The sequence below is a fragment of the Leucoraja erinacea genome, chromosome 21, assembly GCF_028641065.1.
Source record: "Leucoraja erinacea ecotype New England chromosome 21, Leri_hhj_1, whole genome shotgun sequence".
Lineage (NCBI taxonomy): Eukaryota > Metazoa > Chordata > Chondrichthyes > Rajiformes > Rajidae > Leucoraja > Leucoraja erinaceus.
Window position 1 is genome coordinate 6,191,755 of NC_073397.1, and position 20,579 is coordinate 6,212,333.

Below are 20,579 nucleotides of genomic sequence, written 5' to 3' on the forward strand. Positions count from 1 at the left end.
TGTGTTTTCTGTATTGCTATTTATTTTCTCAGAGATCATGGCTATTAATAGTTATTGTGTTAATAGCTGGAGGCCTCTTCATGTTCACATACAAGTCAACTCAGTTTAACACAAAAGGATTTATCCTGGTATTGATTGCATCCTTCCTCGGTGGAATACGATGGACATTGACACAGATTCTTACCCAGAAGGCTGATCTAGGTAATTTTGATTTCTTTTTGATGCAGCGCAGTGTGTATAATGCTCTGTTTGTAGTTGAAACACGATATTACTCAGACCATGCAGCAAGGTGTATAAAATTGCCTGCAATGTTGGGGAAAGCAGTAATAGGGTCAATTAAGTGTGGGAGTTTAATAGCAAATACAGTATTATTTGAACACGCTGTGTACCATATGATGTGACTCTAAACACAGGCACTTAAAACTAATGGTAAAGAATACAGAAATGGGCATACAACTACTTAAACCTGTTTAACCACTCAATGAGATCAGAGCTTAAATACAAAAACATACAAATTAGGTGCAGGTGCAGGCAATTTGGCTACTCAAATCTGCTCCACCTGTTAATAAGATTATGGCCGATCTGCTAGTCATCACCACTATTATAAGTCAGTTGTACTGTTCGTGTACATATGACAATAAATTTGACACCCATTTTATATGAAATATTTCCCAATGTTACTTTTTGAATGGCCTGTCACCTGCTTTAAGATTATACTGTAAAAAGAGAGAACTGCAGATACTGGTTAACAAATTCGCCGAGACCAGGCGTGGACTTGGCAACCTTCTCCTCGAATATGACCACTCAATCCATCAGAGGCTACTGGATCTCACAGTTGCTAACCATTTTAATTCCGTTTCCCATTCCCATACTGATCCTTTGGTCCTGAGTCACTGCTATTGCTGTATTGTATCCTTGTGTTCCTTCCTCTGGCTTTGCTATTTCCAATTCCTACTTTTTATCGCTCCTTTTCCTTTGGCCTTTGCCCAACCATCTGTCTGTCAAAACCCCCTCCTGTCCCTCCCTTTCTTCCCCCCCCCCCCCCCCCCCCCCAATCAGTCAGAAGAATGATTTGGATGAGGACATACAAGGCAAGATTAGCAAGTTTGCTGACGACACAAAAGTGAGTGCTTTTGCAGATAGTGAAGATGGTGTAAAAGATTGCAGAAGGATCTGGATCGATTGGCCAGGTGGGCGGAGGAATGTTTGATGGAATTTAATACAGGTGCACAACCTTTTATCCGAAAGCCTTGGGACCAGACACTTTTCTAATTCGGAATTGTGTGGGCAGAACTTTGGAAGTGATTGCCCACCATTCTCAAAAGCCGCTGTGTCTCCCTGTCCCTCCAACTCCAGAGGAATCCGCTCCCCGATGGGCCGCTACGGCGACAAGTGGCAGTTCGCCCGCAGCCCGAGCTGCGCCACCCCAAGAACAAGACGTACTTTGCACAACCTCAGCTTCTGCCCCTATGGGGAGCGTGTTCCTCTGGAGTTGGAGCGGGGCTGGGCTGGAGTTGCTGATCTGGGATCTCCGTGCTTGCAGTGGGCCTGGGGGTCAGTGTCCCGATGAGGGGGCGCAGCTGTGGGCGAACTGCCACTTGTCGCCATAGCGGCCCATCGGGGAGCGGCTTCTGGTGGTCCTGACGTCTTCGGCCACCCCCCTGTACAGGAGCTGAGTGGGAACTGTACCGCCCTTGAAGGTGAGCAGGGGAGTGGGGTTGTTTGCAGTTGCAGAGGGAGGGGGCAAGGGCGGTACAGTTCCCAGTCTCAGTTCCTGTCCAGGGGGGTGGCCGGAGACGTCAGGACCAATAGGAACCCACTCCCCGATGGGCCGCTACAGCGACAAGTGGCAGTTCGCCCACAGCCCGAGCTGCTCCCCCTCATCCGCAACCCGGGTTATTCTGGAGTTGGAACGGGGCTGGGCTAGAGTTGCTGCTGGCTGTGAGTCTCCGGGATCTCCGTGCTTGCAGTCGGTGTCCCGTTGGTCCTGATGTCTCCGGCCACCCCCCTGGACAGGAGCTGAGACTGTGAACTGTACCGCCCTTGCCCCCTCCCTCTGCAACTGCAAACAACCCCACTCTCCTGCTCACCTGCAAGGGCGGTACAGTTCCCAGTCTCAGCTCCTGTACAGGGGGGTGGCCGGAGACGTCACAGCCCGAGCTGCGCCCCCTCATCTGCAACCCCAAGAACAAGACGTACCTTGCACACCATCAGCTTCTGTCCCTACGGGAAGCGTGTTCCTCTGGAGTTGGAACGGGGCTGGGCTGCTGCTGGCTGTGGGTCTCTGGGATCTCCGTGCTTGCAGTGGGCCTGGGGGTCGGTGTCCCGTTGGTCCTGACGTCTCCGGTGACTGGCATTGTATGCTGGCATTGCCGACGTGAAGACAGTGCAAAGCCCCCGCGCCGGTGCAATGGGCGGGGAACTGGAGAGGGGAGGGAAGGGGTCACACACATGGCTGGGAAGCAGAGGGGTGTAGGTGGGGTGAAACTGAAGGGAGAGACAATCTGCTGCTGCCTGCACGCTGAGTTAAAAAGTTCCCACGCAAGACTCACGATACACTGTGTATCGTGAGTCTACCGTGGGAACTTTTTAACTCAGCGGGCAGGCAGCAGCAGATTGTCAATTATTAACCCTCCCGCGCAATATACCCTCACCTCTTTTATGAATGGGGATTTAGTTCCCCTTTCTTCGATGACCGACCGGAGGTTCTGCTGTCACCTCTGCGGGCCGCCCTCGGTAAACGTCTTCAAGGACCTCTCTTCAAGGACTGAAAAAATGTCCGCTATTCGGAGCTTTTCGTTATTTGGATCTTCGGATAAAAGGTTGTGCACCTGTACTAAGAAGTGTGAGGTTGCATTTTGGGACGTCAAACAAGGGCAGAACCTACACAGTAAATGGTAGGCCTCTGTTGTCGAGCAGAGGGATCTAGGAGTAGAGGTGCATGGCTCTTTGAAGATCAATACACAGGTAGATAAGGTGGTCAAAAAGGCTTTTCGTACTTTGGCCTTCATCAGTCAGTGTATTTAGTATAGAAGTTGGGAGGTCATGTTGCAGTGCATAAGACGTTGGTGAGACCGCTTTTAGAATATTGTGTTCATTTCTAGGCACCATGTTATAGGAAAGATATTGTCAAGCTAGCAAGGGTTCAGAAAAGATTTACAAGGATGTTGCCAGGACTAGATGGTGTGAGCTATAGGGAAAGGTTGAGTAGGCTGGGTCTCTATTCCATGGATCGCAGGAGAGTGAGAGGAGATCTTATAGGGGTGTACAAAATCATGAGATGACTAGATCGGTTAGATGGACAATCTCTTGCCCAGATTAGGGGAATCGAGGACCAGAGGACATAGGTTCAAGGTGAAAGGGAAAAGATTTAATAGGAATCCGAGGGGTAATTTTTTCACACAAAGGGTGGTTGGTGTATGTGTAATTCCGGTCCTAAATTTACTCCCCTTAGTCTGGTTCAGTCAAACACCAAATATGAGCACTGGAAATCCAACTCTTATATTACACCAAACCAATACAATACCTAATCCAATACTGTGGGTCCGATCCTTGTCTCTACTTATTTGAGCCCAACAGCCTCGCGCAAATAGAACACATACCCCAGAAGATCAACACACCCCAATGAGCTCCCCCCTCTTTTATACCTTCACAGACCGTTGGCGTGAAAATACACGGGGGGTGGGGGGGCAACCCCTACAAGCCATTTATCGATAAGGTTGCAGAATACATCGAATGACAGTTCCCTAACCCAATCATAAAATATCACATAACATAGTTTCCACACAAAGCACTTGGGGGGAAACAATTCTGTTAGGTAAAGAAACATTCTCCCAGGTAAAGTAAACATTGTGGGTAAGGTCCCTCTTCTGGACCAATCATAATTAGCAGCGGGAAGACTCTGCAACATTGCAACCCATCATTTCCCCAACTAATCCCAAGCATGTGTTTGCAACTGCTGTATTGAAGGCAGCGTCATCCCTTTCTGGAGAGCAACCTGGATGGGATCAATGCGAACACATCCTATCTGAGTTGCATCTTCTGCCCACACATGTGGTCCACATACTCGCATACCTCACTTCCCAGATGCTGGCATAGCTGGGCGACAACTGTCCTTGGGGTCTGATCAAACTCAACAGTACATTGGTTAGACAAGCTCTGTTCTTCATATATATTCGGATCTGCCAGATCAATTGCTTTCTTTACCATTGCTCCCAAGTCCTTCACACTTGCTGGAAAATTCACCTTCCTCGTTATGTGTGGAGCAACCTCTGAAGCTCATTTCCATAAATATTGGGGTATTTTAATGTACTCTGTAGTTCCTCTTTGTCCTGTTGCCTGTGCCAAAATACTCACATTTTATTTTTTTCCTTCTTGAGGTCTGAAAATTGTTTTCTAATTCTTTATTTTTGACACTTCTATCATAGTCCAATGTGATATGAAGTGGAAGCTCATCTTCTAAGTCTAAGGACCACCATTGGGGTGTTGCTGTTGAATAGCACTGCCTTTCGGGAGCCCATGGGGGTTACTATTATTCCACCATCGTAGCATTCAATTTTCAATTGAAATGCGCAGAGCAAATCTCTAGCCATTAAATTGCAATCCAATCCAGTTGTTATTACGAATCTATGTTTTATTGCCTTGCTTCGATACACAACTTCAACTGGCTTAGAGATGGGATACTGGCAAATTTGTCCCTGAAATCCGGACAGGCTCTGAACCTCACTAGAATTGGCAAGGTTATAAATTGATTGAAGAGATGACATGGATGCTCCTGTATCTATCACACAGGTGCATATCCTTCTTTCTACTCGCAATGATAGTACATGTTCTTCATCAGATTTGCATCCGTTCACCACCAACTTGGCTAATCGGGAACATGAGAATGACTTATATTGAAAGAAGGGTTTTTCTCTTCTCTGTCACTGATTTATTTGCCTGTTCCCTCTCTGCTGTCTCTGTTCGCCCCCTCCTTCCTGTTGTTTCATGTTGGGCACCCCCTACTCCAGTGACCTTGTCCGCCGCAAGTACAACGTTGGCCTGGTCCCAATACTCTATTCCCTTTCCCGTGTTGTCTTGGAGAAATTGGTTCTAAGGGAGGTGGTTCTTCAGGGTAACCTGGACAATCCCGTTCTGGCGCCCTTGTCCAATCTGGCGGATCATGCCTTGCTCTTGCCTGAGGACTATTCCATAAGTCTAAATTAGATCTTGGCACATCCTTTTTCATTATGTATTCAGTTTTTGCCTTGGCGACCGGCTGGTTCTCTTGTTTTCTAATATCTTTCCAGTGATACCTAACTTCACGGACCATTTGACTTGCACTATTCTCGGACCAATCCATGTTGTTTGTCTTGATTGCTTCTCCTACATTAGTTGTCACAGTTTAATAAAATTGCACAGTACTGGGGAGAATTCACCTCATTCCGAAAATTTAAATCTCCCGACTGATCCATACATAGTTCAAAGAACCTTACTAAAAACTCCACTGATCCCTCTCCTTTCTTTGGTCTAACATCCGAAATCCTAGCGATGTCTATTGGCGTTTGGAGGGTAGTGGCAAGGGCAGTTAAAACTGCATCTTCTCCTGCATTGTTATTGGCAATTACATTAGCCTGTGCCTCGTGAGTTGGGTGTCCTAAAGTGGCGAGGAACCTGGTATGTTCTATAGGAGTTATGATCTGTTGTATTGCAGCCCACAAATCTCTCAAATCCGCTTGATACACACGCATAGTGGTCCGGATATAGTCCACAAAGGAAGCAGGTGATTTCTTTCTGTCAGGTATTTTACTCGGTGCAGCCATCATTTCATCTGGTTTCCATGGGGAGTACACATCAATAGTTCGAGGATTGTTGGCACCAACTGCATTAGGCAGCTCAAAGGCTGGGTTAGGCATCTCCCTAACTGGGAACTGGCGGCGAGATAATTGCTCTGCCTGCATAATTTTTCCTATGCCTGACTCCCTCTCAGTGTCCCCAGATACTACATAACCCTCCGATGTATCATCCTCATCACTAGGGGGAAGGCGGTACTTTTTAAAAGCATGTCTTTTCTCTCTGGGTGGTTGTTTTATTTTCCTAGGTTTAGGTTCATAAACTGGTTCTGGTGGTCATTCTTTTTCTTGAAATATCGATGCTATTTTCTTTGTCTTGCTCCCTGTACTGAGCGCTGCTGGAATATCTGTTAGTGCTGGAGCTGTTGGGGTCAAGGAACTCTGTGCTGGTGCTGCTGTCTGGGGAGCAGGTGATACTATAGGATTACTATGAGCAGGGAGCGTGGGTGATGCTGCAGGCACAGGAGGTCTGTGAGGTACATAAGGTGCTGGAGATGGAGGTGACATAGGGAGCTCAAGGGGAATAAGGTAGATGCTGCAAACTTCTCTTGATATGAATACTTTCCTAATCTTCCAAATATTCCTCGTCTTCACCTTCCAAACCAAAGCCAACCAACGAGTCCCTCAACTCTAATTCTACAAGTGCCACTTTTCCTTCAAGAGTCCTCTTAGTCTCCCGTTCCCTATGTTCTTTATAAGCACATCCACATTCCTTTTTCAAAGTATCCAGAGGTTTATTCCTTTTATCTTTTAATTCTATTCCAAGTTTCAAAGCTGCCTTCTGCCAATTTGTCATTATTGCAGCCTCACTATGTTTTCTTAATCCTTCATAATATTGTCCCCACAGCCCAAAGAATTCCTTTGCTGTCTCACTTTGACTATATTGACAAATAATCTTTTCAATATATCTCACGCCCTCAGGGTTCCAACCCCTCCTTCAGGCAACAACTCATCTTCTAATTTCTTATTCAAAGTTCCCGAGAAATACTTTAATCTCTTTGCCTCTTTAGAGAACTTACTGCAAACCATTTGTAATGGGCTTTCGGGGTCTGCCGCTGCATCAATCTCAATCTGGTTTCCCATTGTTACTTACAATGCCTTATAAGTTCTTCAACGCACTAGTAAGTCCCTCACAAGACAAGGACGGGGTGGAAGATTGCAACCTTCACGTGGTCCGCCCTGTTTTGACTAATGCAATCAACTCGACGTGCACGAACGGAAGATCAAATAGAACAAGTTGTCCAACAACTTTAGGCTGTGCACGCCACACGAAAGAAGAAGAAGACAAGGACACAAATTCCTAACACCAAACAAATTTTTTCACACAACCTTTCTCCTTTCAACCGGGTACCCAAGAATCTCACACACAGAAATCACACAAGCTTTTATAATGGTAAACACTCTCAGCTCAAGGTGGGGACCACCTTCTACATGGAACAATCAAACGCACTTCAGCAGCAAATCTCCTGAACTTAAACACTTGGATCCAAACAAAAGCAGATAAGGTGTAACACGCAAGCAAAATCACACTCAAACAAGAAATAATACTGCTAATAATTATGAAACATAAACACACTACAATATAAAATATAAGCATTCGATTACAGTACAGTTCTAAAGTTAATTGCACTATTTTAAATTGCACTAGATCACTCTATATTAATATATAGCCACGATTCAAACTACGATTACAGGTGCACAACCTTTTATCCGAAGATCCAAATAACGAAAACCTCCGAATAGCGAACATTTTTTCGGTCCTTGAAGAAAGGTCCTTGAAAACGTTCACCGAGGGCGGCCCGCAGAGGTGACAGCGGAACCTCCGGTCGGTCATCGAAGAAAGGGGAACTAAATCCCAATTCATAAAAGAGAAGGTGAGGGTATATTGCGCGGGAGGGTTAATAATTGACAATATGCTGCTACCTGCCCGCTGAGTTAAAAAGTTCCCACGGTAGACTGACGATACACAGTTTATCGTGAGTCTTGCGTGGGAACTTTTTAACTCAGCGTGCAGGCAGCAGCAGATTGTCGCTCCCTTCAGTTTCACCCCACCTACACCCCTCTGCTTCCCGGCCATGTGTGTGACCCCTTCCCTCCCCTCTCCAGCTCCCCGCTCATTGCACCGGCGCGGGGGCTTTGCACTGTCTTCACGTCGGCAATGCCAGCATACAATGCCAGTCACCGGAGACTTCAGGACCAACGGGACACCGACCCCCAGGCCCACTGCAAGCACGGAGATCCCAGAGACCCACAGCCAGCAGTAGCCCAGCCCCGTTCCAACTCCAGAGGAAAAATGCAAACTGGCCGGAGACGTCAGGACCACCAGAAGCCGTTCCCCGAGCTGCGCCCCCTCATCGGGACACCGACCCCCAGGCCTACTGCAAGCACGGAGATCCCAGATCAGCAACTCCAGCCCAGCCCCGCTCCAACTCCAGAGGAACAAGCTCCCCGTAGGGGCAGAAGCTAATGGTGTGCAAAGTACGTCTTGTTCTTGGGGTCGCGCAGCACGGGCTGTGGGCGAACTGCCACTTGTCGCCGTAGCGGCCCATCGGGGAGCAGATTCCTCTGGAGTTGGAGGGGGAGGGGGGTATTGTGCTGTTTGATCGCCCCCTACTATCCCTGGGACAGGGAGACAGGACGTTCACCGAGGGCGGCCCACAGAGGTGACAGCGGAACCTCCGGTCGGTCCTCGAAGAAAGGGGAACTAAATCCCCATTCATAAAAGAGAAGGTGAGGGTATATTGCGCGGGAGGGTTAATAATTGGCAATATGCTGCTACCTGCCCGCTGAGTTAAAAAGTTCCCACGGTAGACACGATACACAGTGTATCGTGAGTCTAGCGTGGGAACTTTTTAACTCGGCGTGCAGGCAGCAGCAGATTGTCGCTCCCTTCAGTTTCACCCCACCTACACCCATCTGCTTCCCGGCCATGTGTGTGACCCCTTCCCTCCCCTCTCCAGCTCCCTGCTCATTGCACCGGCGCGGGGGCTTTGTACTGTCTTCACGTCGGCGACGGCAGCAGGTCAGTGCAGTCACCGGAGACGTCAGGTCCAATTGGACGTCGACCACCAGGCCCACCGCAAGCACAGAGAACCCAGAGACCCACAGCCAGCAGCAGCCCAGCCCAGCCCAGCCCCGCTCCAACTACAGAGGAACCTGGGTTGCGGATGACGGGTCGCAGCTCGGGCCATCGGGGAGCAGGTTCCTGTTGGTCCTGACGTCTCCGGCCACCTGCTATCCTCCGGGAACTGTGCCGCCCTTGCAGGATAGTGGGGTTGTTTGCAGTTGCAGAGAGAGGAGGCAAGGGCGGTACAGTTCCCAGTCTCAGCTCCAGTCCAGGGGGTTGGCCAGAGACGTCAGGACCAACGGGACACCGACCCCCAGCCCCACTGCAAGCACGGAGATCCCAGAGACCCACAGCCAGCAGCAACTCCAGCCCAGCCCCGCTCCAACTGCAGAGGAAAACATAGGGGGGGAAGCGGATGGTGTGCAAGGTGGTCTTGTTCTTGGGGTGGCGCAGCTCGGGCTATGGGCAAACTGCCACTTGTCGCCGTAGCGGCCCATCGGGGAGAGGATTCCTCTGGATCGCCCCCTGCTATCCCAGGGACAGGGAGACACAGCGGCTTTTTAGACTAGTGGGCAATCACTTCCAAAGTTCTGCCCACACAGTCAGTACACCTCTCCTACACTGCATTTCATACAAACATTTATTCTGCAAGAAAAAACTACATTGAACACTCAAACTCGCGACAGTAACTGCCGGGATCAAGGCGCAAACTCGCGACCTAGCTCAGGGATTCAAGAATCCCCGAGCTAGGCCGCCTAAGGGCATGTAGCCCCGCTAGGGTGACATGAGTGCGAGAGGTGATTCAATGCTGCGGTCACATTTACAAATTCAGGAATTCATTCAACACACTGCATTTCATACAGACATTTATTCTGCAAGAAAAAACGACATTGAAGACTCAAACTCGCGATCGAGTAACTGCCGGGATCAAGGCGCAAACTCGCGACCTTGCGGATATGAGCCGAGCACTCTACCACTGAGCCAGCCATTAAAATCTACGCTAAAAAAATTCCATTCCGAAGACCGACAAATTCTGAATTACGAAAAGTGTCTGGTCCCAAGGCTGTCGGATAAAAGGTTGTGCACCTGTATAACAGCAGCATTAATCACACAATCGCTATATTACAATTACGGAGTTATATACAATTACGGCGCTATTTTACAAGATCAAAATGGATCTCTATACAATAACCAGTAGCCTTCAATATAAACGCCCTGAATTTGGTAAAATTTAAATCGGAAAATTTAGATCACTGTCCAGATACTAGATGCGTCTCCCCCCTCTCAGTGTTGATTTTAAAGTATTCTCAGCCAATTTTTCTCCAGCACTGAGTTCCCAGTACTGTTTGGGACTTAAACTACACACAGGCGCGGCCTCGAAGCCCCTAGGACTCAAACCCTTCTACCCGCTAAATACTGGTCTTCAGCACCTACCCGCTTCGTGCTGGTTCTCGATGCTGATCTTTATAGTGTCGTCTTTCCAGTCGCACTCTCAGCACCGATTCAGTACTTTCCCTCTTAGTACTGACCTTCTCAGTCCTGTCTTTGAGGATATCTTGAAATCTATATCCCAGGCTGAGTGGGGCCCTAAAACGCCAGGGTCTACCAACCCTCAAACCTCGGGCCAGTTTCAGTGGAACCCCGATTGCAACAGCTGTTGCCTTACCAATGGTGTGGGGCCTTTAACCCACCAGAGAAGAACCTTTTGAGCCCAACTCCCACCTTCCTTGGGCCTCAAACCCCCTAGACGGGGACTCAAACTCTCCAGGGCCTCAAACCCTCGCCCTCAGTGCTCGCCAGACTACTAATCTTCTATCGATCTTGTCGGGAATCCAAGCACAAGCACGTGTATGACCGATTTGTCGTCAGATCAGCAGAGCAGGGAAAACCGATGCAAAAGTCACACCATGGCGCTAATTTCTCCTCCCGCAATCCACCACGACTCAATTCCCTGACCGCAAATTTATGTTTGGCACTCATTTAAGAAACAGTTAGAAAAGGTACATGGATAGGACATTGTTGGCCGGTGTGGGCAAGTTGGGCCAAAGGGCACATTTCCACACTGTATCTCTCTATGACTATGACTAACAGTCTCGACCTGAAACATCAACTATCCAAGTTCCCTAGATATGTTGCCTGACCCACTGAGTTACTCCAGCAATGTGTGGCTTTTTAAAAAAAGATTATACCTTTTGTTCTGCATTTGGGACTATCATATGCTGAGAGAATGAAGCAGCTAGGCTTGTACACTCTGGAATTTAGAAGGATGAGAAGGAATCCCATTGAAACATAAGATTGTTAAGGGCTTGAACACGCTAGGGGCAGGAAACATGGTCCCGATGTTGGGGGAGTCCAGAACCAGGGTCCACAGTTTAAGAAGGAAGGAGTAAGCCATTATGAATGGAGACGAGGAAACACTTTTTCTCACAGAGAGTGGCGAGTCTGTGGAATTCTCTGCCTCAGGAGGCAGGTTCTCTGGATGCTTTCAAGAGAGAGCTAGATAGGGCTCTTAAAAATAGCGGAGTCAGGGAATATGGGGAGAAGGCAGGAACGGGGCACTGATTGGGTATGATCAGCCATGATCACATTGAATGGCAGTGCTGGCTCGAAGGGCCGAATGGCCTACTCCTGCACCTATTGTCTATTGTCTATTCCCCAACAACCCACATAATTTTCCATTCGACTCCTTCAGTCATGTTAAACACTCTCTTAAACCACCTATTTATTTATGTATTTGACAGAATGGACCTTAATGTGTGCGACCTGGTCTTGTGATGTAACGCTTGTCCCCAGAATCAGCACTCTACATTTCCTTACTTTTCCAGCAGATAGTTTTCCAGACCTCAAACTGGAACTCCAAATGGATTTAGCCAGAGAGCATAACAATTGTTACATAATCTGCTCTCTTCTACCAGTGCCTAAGAGACAATTTAAAGCTTTATATTCTCTACCTGCCCTTTAGAAAACGAGTTAAAATTACAGACAATTGTGGCTTCATTTGATATAATGCCAATTAATTACCTTGGTGCGTGAGATTCCAAATTGGGGAAGTAATGCTTGAGTAGGATGGATATCCAATCTGTAAAAGTTATTAAATATTATTGAATAAAGAGCACACATTGTTGATCTGGAACAACGAGTTCTCATCTCCAGCTGCAAGAATTGAATTTAATCTCCCAGACCCGACAAGAATGATATAAATTAGTGTACTTGTCACACCTGACACTGTCAGGTTTCAGGTGAATGAGAACTTGACAAGTGGATGTTAATTGGAATTTAATTTTTTGATCTTCCTTGACACATTGTTGGTGGCAGTTTAATTTCAAAGCAAATGCAGTTGTTCACTTAAACTAATAGAAAGCCACTATTGTTCCATTAAAAAGAGCAGTGTCTATATGAAGCTTCATAACACACCACGGTTAAATTTCAAGTGTCTGAATGTGTGATCTGGTTTGAGACATTGCCAAGTATTTCCAGACTTCATTTGCATGGCATGGAGCTGCTTGGTACAGTTTGTATCATTGGTGTCAAGGGATGTGAACATTTTGTTTTTCCCCTTTATCAGATTTGAAATCTCCTGTTCGTGCTGCTCATAATAATTGTTTTTACTTGGATTATTACCAAAGTTATATTACTATTAAATAACAATTTTAACTGTGGTATAAATTATAACTAAATTTGATGTTATTATAATTCATGGAATATTATGCAGATTGTAACTGAATTTGAAACTCTTGCTCAGGTTTACAGAATCCTATTGACACCATGTACCACCTCCAGCCTCTGATGTTTATTGGTCTCTTCCCGCTGTTTGTGTTCAATGAAGGTAGGTCTGCGAGCTGGGTCGGTGGCCAGTGCTCTGAAGATCTTGATCACCACAGACCAAATTCCATTTACAATAACTGCACTAAGAACCGCAGATGCTGGTTTGTCAAAATAAAACAAAGTATTGGAGAAATGTAGCTGGTCACAGAGCATCTCTGGAAGACATCAATAGATGACGTTTTGGTTCAGGACTCTTCTTAAAAATAATTGTAGTGGTGGAGGGAAGGGGGGTGTGGAGAAAGCTATGAAGAAAAGGTGAGGGTGGACAGAGCCTGGCAAATGATGGGTGGAGACAGGTGAGGGATGGGGGGACAGTTTGTTTTGCAGATCGGCGGAGTAGGTAACAAAGGTTGGAAGTGAAAAGGAGCAAACAGGGTGTCAGATAAGGTTGGAGTAGGGTGGGATAGTGGTCAAGCTATCTGTCTCCAAGCCTTTTTCTCTCAGTGATGACCCTTTCTCACATCTCCAACGTTCTTCCTCATGAGCTACAGCTGCTGGCCTTCTACCCTAGAAACAGAAAATAGATGCAGGAGTAGGCAATTCGGCCCTCCGAGCCAGCACCGCCATTCAATATGATCATGACTGATAATCCAAAATCAGTACCTCGTTCCTGCTTTTTCCCCCATATCCCTTGATTCCACTAGCCCTAAGAGCTAAATCTAACTCTCTCTTGAAAACATCCAATGAATTGGCCTCTACTGCCTTCTGTGGCAGAGAATTCCACAGATTCACAACTCTCAGGGTGAAGAGGTTTTTCTTCATCTCAGTCTTAAAAGGCCTACCCCATATTCTTAAACTATGACCCCTGGTTCTGGATTCCCTCAACATCGGGAACATTTTTCCTGCATCTAGCCTGTCTAATCCCTTAAAAATATTATGTTTCTATAAGTATCCCCTCATCTTTCTAAATTCCAGTGAATACGAGCGCAGACAACCCATTCTTTCATCCTATGTCAGTTTCACTATCCCGGGAGCTAACCAGATAAGCCTACGCTGCACTCCCTCAATAGCAAGACTGTCCTTCCTCAAATTAGGAGACTAAAACTACACACAATGCTCCAGGTGTGGTTTCATCCAGGGCCAACTGCAGTCAGACCTCCTTGTTCCGAAACTCATATCCTCTCGCAATGAAGGCCAACATGCCATTATCTTTCTTCACTGCCTGCTATACCTGCTTGACTACTCCAATCTCACCCCTTATGAATACTTTGCCCTTTGCTCACTCAGTAACAATCCCAATATTCTTATCAAACCCCCTGCAAGGCTCTATTGTAGTGTGGCATGCTGACCTGTACCACATCGAGGCCAGGCACCAGCTCTCGGACACCACCTTGACCACAGATGAGCACCAGACCACCATCTCCCAGACCTCGTCACCTTGAGCATTCTCCTCGTCACTATCTCCAACATTTTCCCAGCCCCATCTTGCCCATCCTGATCTCCTTCCCAAAATCCTCAAATGGATTGCCATGGTAAACCCAATGTTTCTGCTTGCTCCTGCCTCATCTAACTCATCTCCAAATACCTTGATTATACCTTGTCCAATCCCTTTAGACCTACATCTAAGACAACTCGCACTCACTTCAACATTTCATTAACTTTTAATTAATAGAGCCATAGAGTGATGCTGTGTGGAAACAGGCCCTTCGGCCCAACTTGCCCACACCGGCCAACATATCCCAGCTACACTAGTCCCACCTGCCTGCGCTTGGTCCATATCCCTCCAAACCAGTCCTATCCATGCATCTGTCTAACTGTTTACTTAAATGTTGGGATTGTCCCTGCCTCAACTACCTCATATGGCAGCTTGTTCCATACACCTACCACCTTTTGTGTGAAAAAGTTACCCCTCAAATTCTTATTAAATCTTTTCCCCTTCACCTTGAACCTATGTCCTTTGGTCCTCGATTGCCCTACTCTGGGCAAGAGGCTCGGTGCATCTGCCCGATCTATTCCTCTCGTGATTTCATACACCTCTATAAGATCCCCCCCCCTCATTCACCTGCACTCCAAGGAATAGAAACCCAGCCCACACAACCTCTTCCTATAGCTCATACCCTCTAGTCCTGGCAACATCCTCGTAAATCTTTACAGAACCCTTTTAAGCTTGACAATATCTTTCCTATAACATTTACCCCTTTACACCTCAATTTCCCCCACCAGGAAGGCCTCGGGGGGGGGGGCTCTGGTTCTTCGTTGAACAAGACTCAAACAGTTCCCCTCTACTAATTCTATCTTCCACCTGCTGGAACCTGTCCTTGCCCTCAATAGCATCTTTTGACTCCTCTCACCTTCTCTGTTAAAGGTGTAGCCATGGGCACTTGCATGGGCCCCAGCTATGTCTGCCTTTTGGTTGTTCGTCAAACAGTCCTTGCTCCAAATGTACACTGGCACCATCTCCCAACTCTTTTTCCACTACATCGATGACTGCATCGGGTCTGCCTCCTGCACCTGTGAAAAATGTATTGATTTAATCAACTTTACCACTACGTTCCATCCCTGACCTCAAATTCACTTGGACTATCTCTGACATCTCTCTCCCCTTTCTTGATCTGTTTTCAACACAGGGAACAAACTATTGATTGACATCTTGTGTAACTAAAACTCTTCGTCTTGTTTGTGACTGTGTGAGTGTGAGTCTATCTGGTTAATTCCTATTTTCTTCCAAACGCTGGGCCACAGCCTTCCCATTTTCACACATTTTTCCCGTCCAGGCGATAAACATCTTCCCGTCGCATTCCCTATATTTCCGAAGTTATTAACTGTTTAAAGTTTTAAAAACAGCCCGAAAACTCGAGTGATGTCACAATGTACTCGCAAGGCAGGACAGGACCCTCCGGTAGGGAGGCACACTCCATTGCTCGCGGTGAACGAGGAGTGGCGGCAGCTGCCAACGCCCGGTGGGGGGGGGGGGGGGGGGGAGTGGTGCTGGGGTTGGAGTGAAGGGATAGGGCTTGGGATGGGGCCGTGACCGGGGCTGAGAAAGAAGCCGCTGCTGGAACCAAGGACGAGCCTGGGTCTGGGGTCAGGGACGAGCACGGAGAAGACGTCAGGATCTGGACTGGAGCCCAGGCGGTGGCTGAGCTGACGGCTGCAGTCTACAGCCAGGGCTGGTCCAAGTAAGAGAACCAGGCCGAGTTCTAGGCCCTGGCGCTGCTCTACGATCTGGGTAGGTACTGGGGCAGGGAATGCGAGTGAGGGGAGGAGGATGAGGGAAATGAGGAAGGGGTAAGGTGGAAAGTCTACCCCCCCCCCCCCCCCCCCCCTATTCTATTCTACCCCCCTCCTTCTCCCTCACCCTGCTCCCGCTACCCCCTCTATGCCCCTATCCCTTTCTACCCCCCAATTTGACCCTTGGAGGAAAGTGAATTGCTGTGCCTATTTCTGATTAAATGTTTTTATTAATACGAGTGTATGTAGATGTATTGGGGAAAGGGTTGCAGGGTTAGCGAATATCAGGTTTGGGTGCAGGACAGCTGTTTGAGAAGGCTATGACAGAAGGACAAGGTCAAGCCCAAATTCAATTGGTGTAGAGGAATGCTGTGCAAAAGCATTGGAGGACCACAAAGTCGGTGGGTTATTCCCACCGACTTTGGTTATGAATTTTCATGCAAGCTGGTGCATTGATCATGACCATCTTTACCCTTGTGTGAGTTTTCTCTTACTGTATTTAATGTAATTTTGATTTTATAAATTAGTGAGCCATAGTTTAAATATGTTGAAATACACTGGGATACAAATTCTGTTGCAAGTCATTAGTTTTTTTAATTGTGCTTATGTTTCCCCACATCTTGTCGCACCTTCACTGTCTTTTAATTTACCTGCTTCTCCTTTCATTATCTCTTGATTAATAAGTTCAAGTGAGTTTATTGTCATGTGTCCCGGATAGGACAATGAAATTCTTGCTTTGCTTAGCACACAGAACATAGTAGGTATTTGCTACAGGACGGATCAGTGTGTCCATATACAGGTGCACAACCTTTTATCCGGTGTTCCAGAAACCGAAAAGCTCCGAAAACCGGCCATTTTTTCCAGATGTCGTCTGCGCACCAAAGCTCGCGTTTGGCGCCAAACTTGACCCAAAACGACCCACGGTCAACCCAGGTCTGTACTACTGTAGCGGCTGCCTCCTCCCTGGAGACCGGGAGACACTTAAACATCTGTAAATCATTGCTTAAATGTTAGTCAGTTAGTTTGGAGGGCTTTTATGTGAAGGGGGGTGAAGGGGTAAACTTTAATTCTTAGTCCCCTACCTGGTCGGAGAGGCGGGGAGCGGTCAATGCCTTACCGGGTCGCTGTGCAGTAAGCTCCGCAGCGCTGTGGCCGTTGGGGCTGCGGGCGGTGCCAGTTGTAGCTCCGATACCGGCAACTCTACGCCTGGCTGCGAGGCGCTCCAAATCCAGCGCGGCCCGCGGCCAGACGCCCCAGCTCCGCAAGTGTCGGGAGTCGGCAGCGTTGCAGCGTCGAGCGAGCAATGCCTTACCGGGTCGCCGTGCGGCAAGCTCCGGAGCACTGTGGCCGCCGACACACAACATCGCGGAGCGTCGCTGGATTTGGAGCCGGCACCACAGAGTTGCGGGGGTCGGAGCTCCCACCGGCGCCGCCCGCGGCCGGACGGAGCCCCCAGCTCCGCGGCTCCAAATCCAGCGATGCTCCGCGATGTTGTGTGTCATGCCACAGCGCTCCGGAGCTTGCCGCAATCCCAGCGCTGCGACGCCGCCGACTCCCGACATTCCCGGAGCTGGGACGTCCGACCGCGGGCGGCGCTGGATTTGGAGCGCCTCGCAGACAGGGGTAGAGTTGCCGGGGTCGGAGCTACAACCGGCGCCGCCCGCGGCCGGACGGAGCCCCCAGCTCCGCGAGGTTTTTAGTCGCTGACCAGGTAGGGGCTAAGAATTAAAGTTTCCCCCTCACCTTTGACTCCACCACCTTCCACATAAAATCCCTCCAAACTAACTGACTAACATTTATTTGATCTCCTCTTGATTAATAAGTTCAAGTGAGTTTATTGTCATGTGTCCCGGATAGGACAATGAAATTCTTGCTTTGCTTAGCACACAGAACATAGTAGGTATTTGCTACAGGACAGATCAGGTTGTGCACCTGTACCACAATACATAGATATACACACATAAGCAAATAAACTGATAAAGTGCAAATAGCAAATAATGGGCCACCAATAATCAGAGTTTTGTCTGAGCCAGGTTTAATAGCCTGATGGCTGTGGGGAAGTAGCTATTCCTGAACCTGGTTGTTGCAGTCTTCAGGCTCCTGTACCTTTTACCTGAAGCTAGCAGGGAAATGAGTGTGTGGCCAGGATGGTGTGGGTGTCTGATGATACTGCCAGCCTTTTTGAGGCAGCTCATGACTTCTCATGACTCCCATGATCTCAAGACTTCTCAACAAAAGACGACTTCTCAAATTTGCATAAAATGCAAATAGTCACAGTATTAATTGTGAAATATTTGCATTTCATACAAATATAGTGCACAATTACACCACTGAAGCCTCACTACAATGAGAGCCAATATTCATCTATTTAGGCAATGATGAATGGAAAGTAGATAATATTTTGGATCAACAGCTGTAACTTAACAGCTATCTGCTGAATGTCTACCTTTATCTTTGTGCTTATTTCAAAAATAGCAACTGAACAAATCTTAAGTTCAAACTATGGGTTCCTCTGCTCTGGGTAATTTACAATAGATTCGACATAGTAATATTGTTGCTTTTTTATGAAATGCATTGATCTCCTTTTCAGCTTTTGCTTCATATGTCTGGATTTTGGAATTGGGATGAATTGACTGAGATTTTTCTTTGAAATTCTCTCTTCTATCCAGATCAACATTTTTTTGCCAACTCTACACCTTCATATAGCAAAAGATAAACTGCTGGAAGAACTCTGGGTCAAGCACATCTTTCTCTGTTAGGTTCTGAGCAAAAGCATCTTCCATTAAAAATGTACTTTTAAAATCAAGTCTTTGACTTTCCATTTCCCCACAGCATTTCAGCAGCAATTGGTGTGCTTTCTCCTAACCTGTCCATTTTTGGTACCTTTTCTTTCCAATGTACCCGTCATTTTCTCTGATGTTGGAAAGCAATTCACAGTTAGGTCGAGAGGAGTTCCTCCCACCACAAGTACCATGTAATCCCGTGCTACCTGCTCCATGGTCGGATAGTCAACGACTAAACCGTATCCCCCCCCACATGATTTGCCAAGTGAGGAGGGGGCTGAGGGTCCCCAGCAGGACCAAAAACAAGACCTGTCAAAGGGCGGATGAGCTTCTAGCGAGCCAATGGCCATCCACACTTCAATAGAAGTCGCGATCACTGTCGTACATAGCATTGTAAGGAATGATGATAAAGCACACACACCAAAATCCTATACTCCCAGCGGTGGAAGTCCGCAGAAATTAGAGGACAGAGATGTGTGGTGCATCCGTCACTGTTCCCGTTGGAAACCAGCACCACTGCGTAGCTAATGTTTTCAACGATAATGAATGAATGGAAAGCAAAGTTGGATGGATGACTGGCAACTAACTGCAGCATCTCAATGGCCCGAGTAAACCCCTTTTTTCAGCAATCAAAACGGTTCACTTTTTCCAGGATCATCTTGGAAGTCAAAGAAAACCTTTTTTTTTCCCCTTGTGGAAATCTTTTTGTTGGTGATGACACAAGAGCAAGGGATTTATACTGAGATGTCTGAGGGTTTATAGATTTGTCAGATTGAGATTACCCAGTAAAACCGTTTCTGCTGCTTTCCTTCCTCTCCCTGACTTGCCAGACATAACTTTAGGCATTTCCTGCCACCGTACAATTAACATCTTTTTCTGCTTTTTCTCCAAGCTCATCACCGATCACAATGAATGGTGGTGCTGGCTCGAAGGGCCAAATAGCCTCCCCCTGCACCTATTTTCTATGTTTCTATCTCATCCATCATTTGCTCATTCTCCTCTACTCGCACTGAAATGTTGACCAACTGGTTTCCCTTCCTAAGATAGACACAAAGTGTTTGAGTCTGAAGAAGGGTCCGTACCCGTAATGTCACTCATCCTTTTTCTCCAGAGATGCTGCCTGACCTATTGAGTCACTCCTGTTCTTTGTGTCTATCTACCAGCATCTGCAATTCTGTGTTTCTACATTTTGGTTTTCCTTCATATCTCTTGTGTTCATTAATGCTGCTAATTTTCTGTCTCCAGGTAATTTCATTTTTTTTTTCAAATATACCACCAATAATACGCTTCAAAAGGCCAACATTTGACATTTTTCCCCACTGCAAATTAGTGCTCCATTTCCAACTTCCCTCTCAGTCCCCTTAAACAATAGACAATATACAATAGGTGCAGGATTAGGCCATTCGGCCCTTCGAGCCACCACCGCCATTCACTGTGATCATGGCTGATCATCTGCAATCAGTACCCCGTTCCTGCCTTCTCCCCATATCCCTTGACTCCGCTATCTTTAAGAGTATCTAATTGTCTCTTGAAAGCATCCAGTGAATTGGCCACCACTGCCTTCTGATACAGAGAATTCTACAGAATCACAACTCTCTGGGTGAAACAGTTTTTTCCTTATCTCTATTCTAAATGGCCTACCCCTTATTCTTAAACAGTGATCCCTGGTTCTGGACTCTGCCAACATTGGAACATGTTTCCTGCCGCTAGCGTGTTCAATCCCTTAATTATCTTATGTTTCAATAAGATCCCGTTTCACACTAAATTCCAGTGTATACTAGCCCAGTAGCTCTATTCTATCAACGTATGACAGTTCCGCCATCCCAGGAATTAACCTCGCGAACCAGTGCTGCACTCCCTCAATGGCAAGAATGTCCTTCCTCAAATTTGGAGATAAAGTGC

The 20,579-nt window shown here is 47.2% G+C and overlaps 1 protein-coding gene across 1 annotated transcript in view; it reads left to right on the forward strand.

Moving 5' to 3' along the window:
• Positions 1–20,579, forward strand: part of slc35c2 (solute carrier family 35 member C2) — a 50,107-nt gene that overhangs the window by 16,248 nt on the left and 13,280 nt on the right. The window contains exons 5-6 of the mRNA XM_055652012.1: positions 33–201; positions 12,641–12,724. Coding sequence (XP_055507987.1) covers positions 33–201; positions 12,641–12,724 — 253 coding nt within the window. The remainder of the gene's footprint in view (positions 1–32; positions 202–12,640; positions 12,725–20,579) is intronic.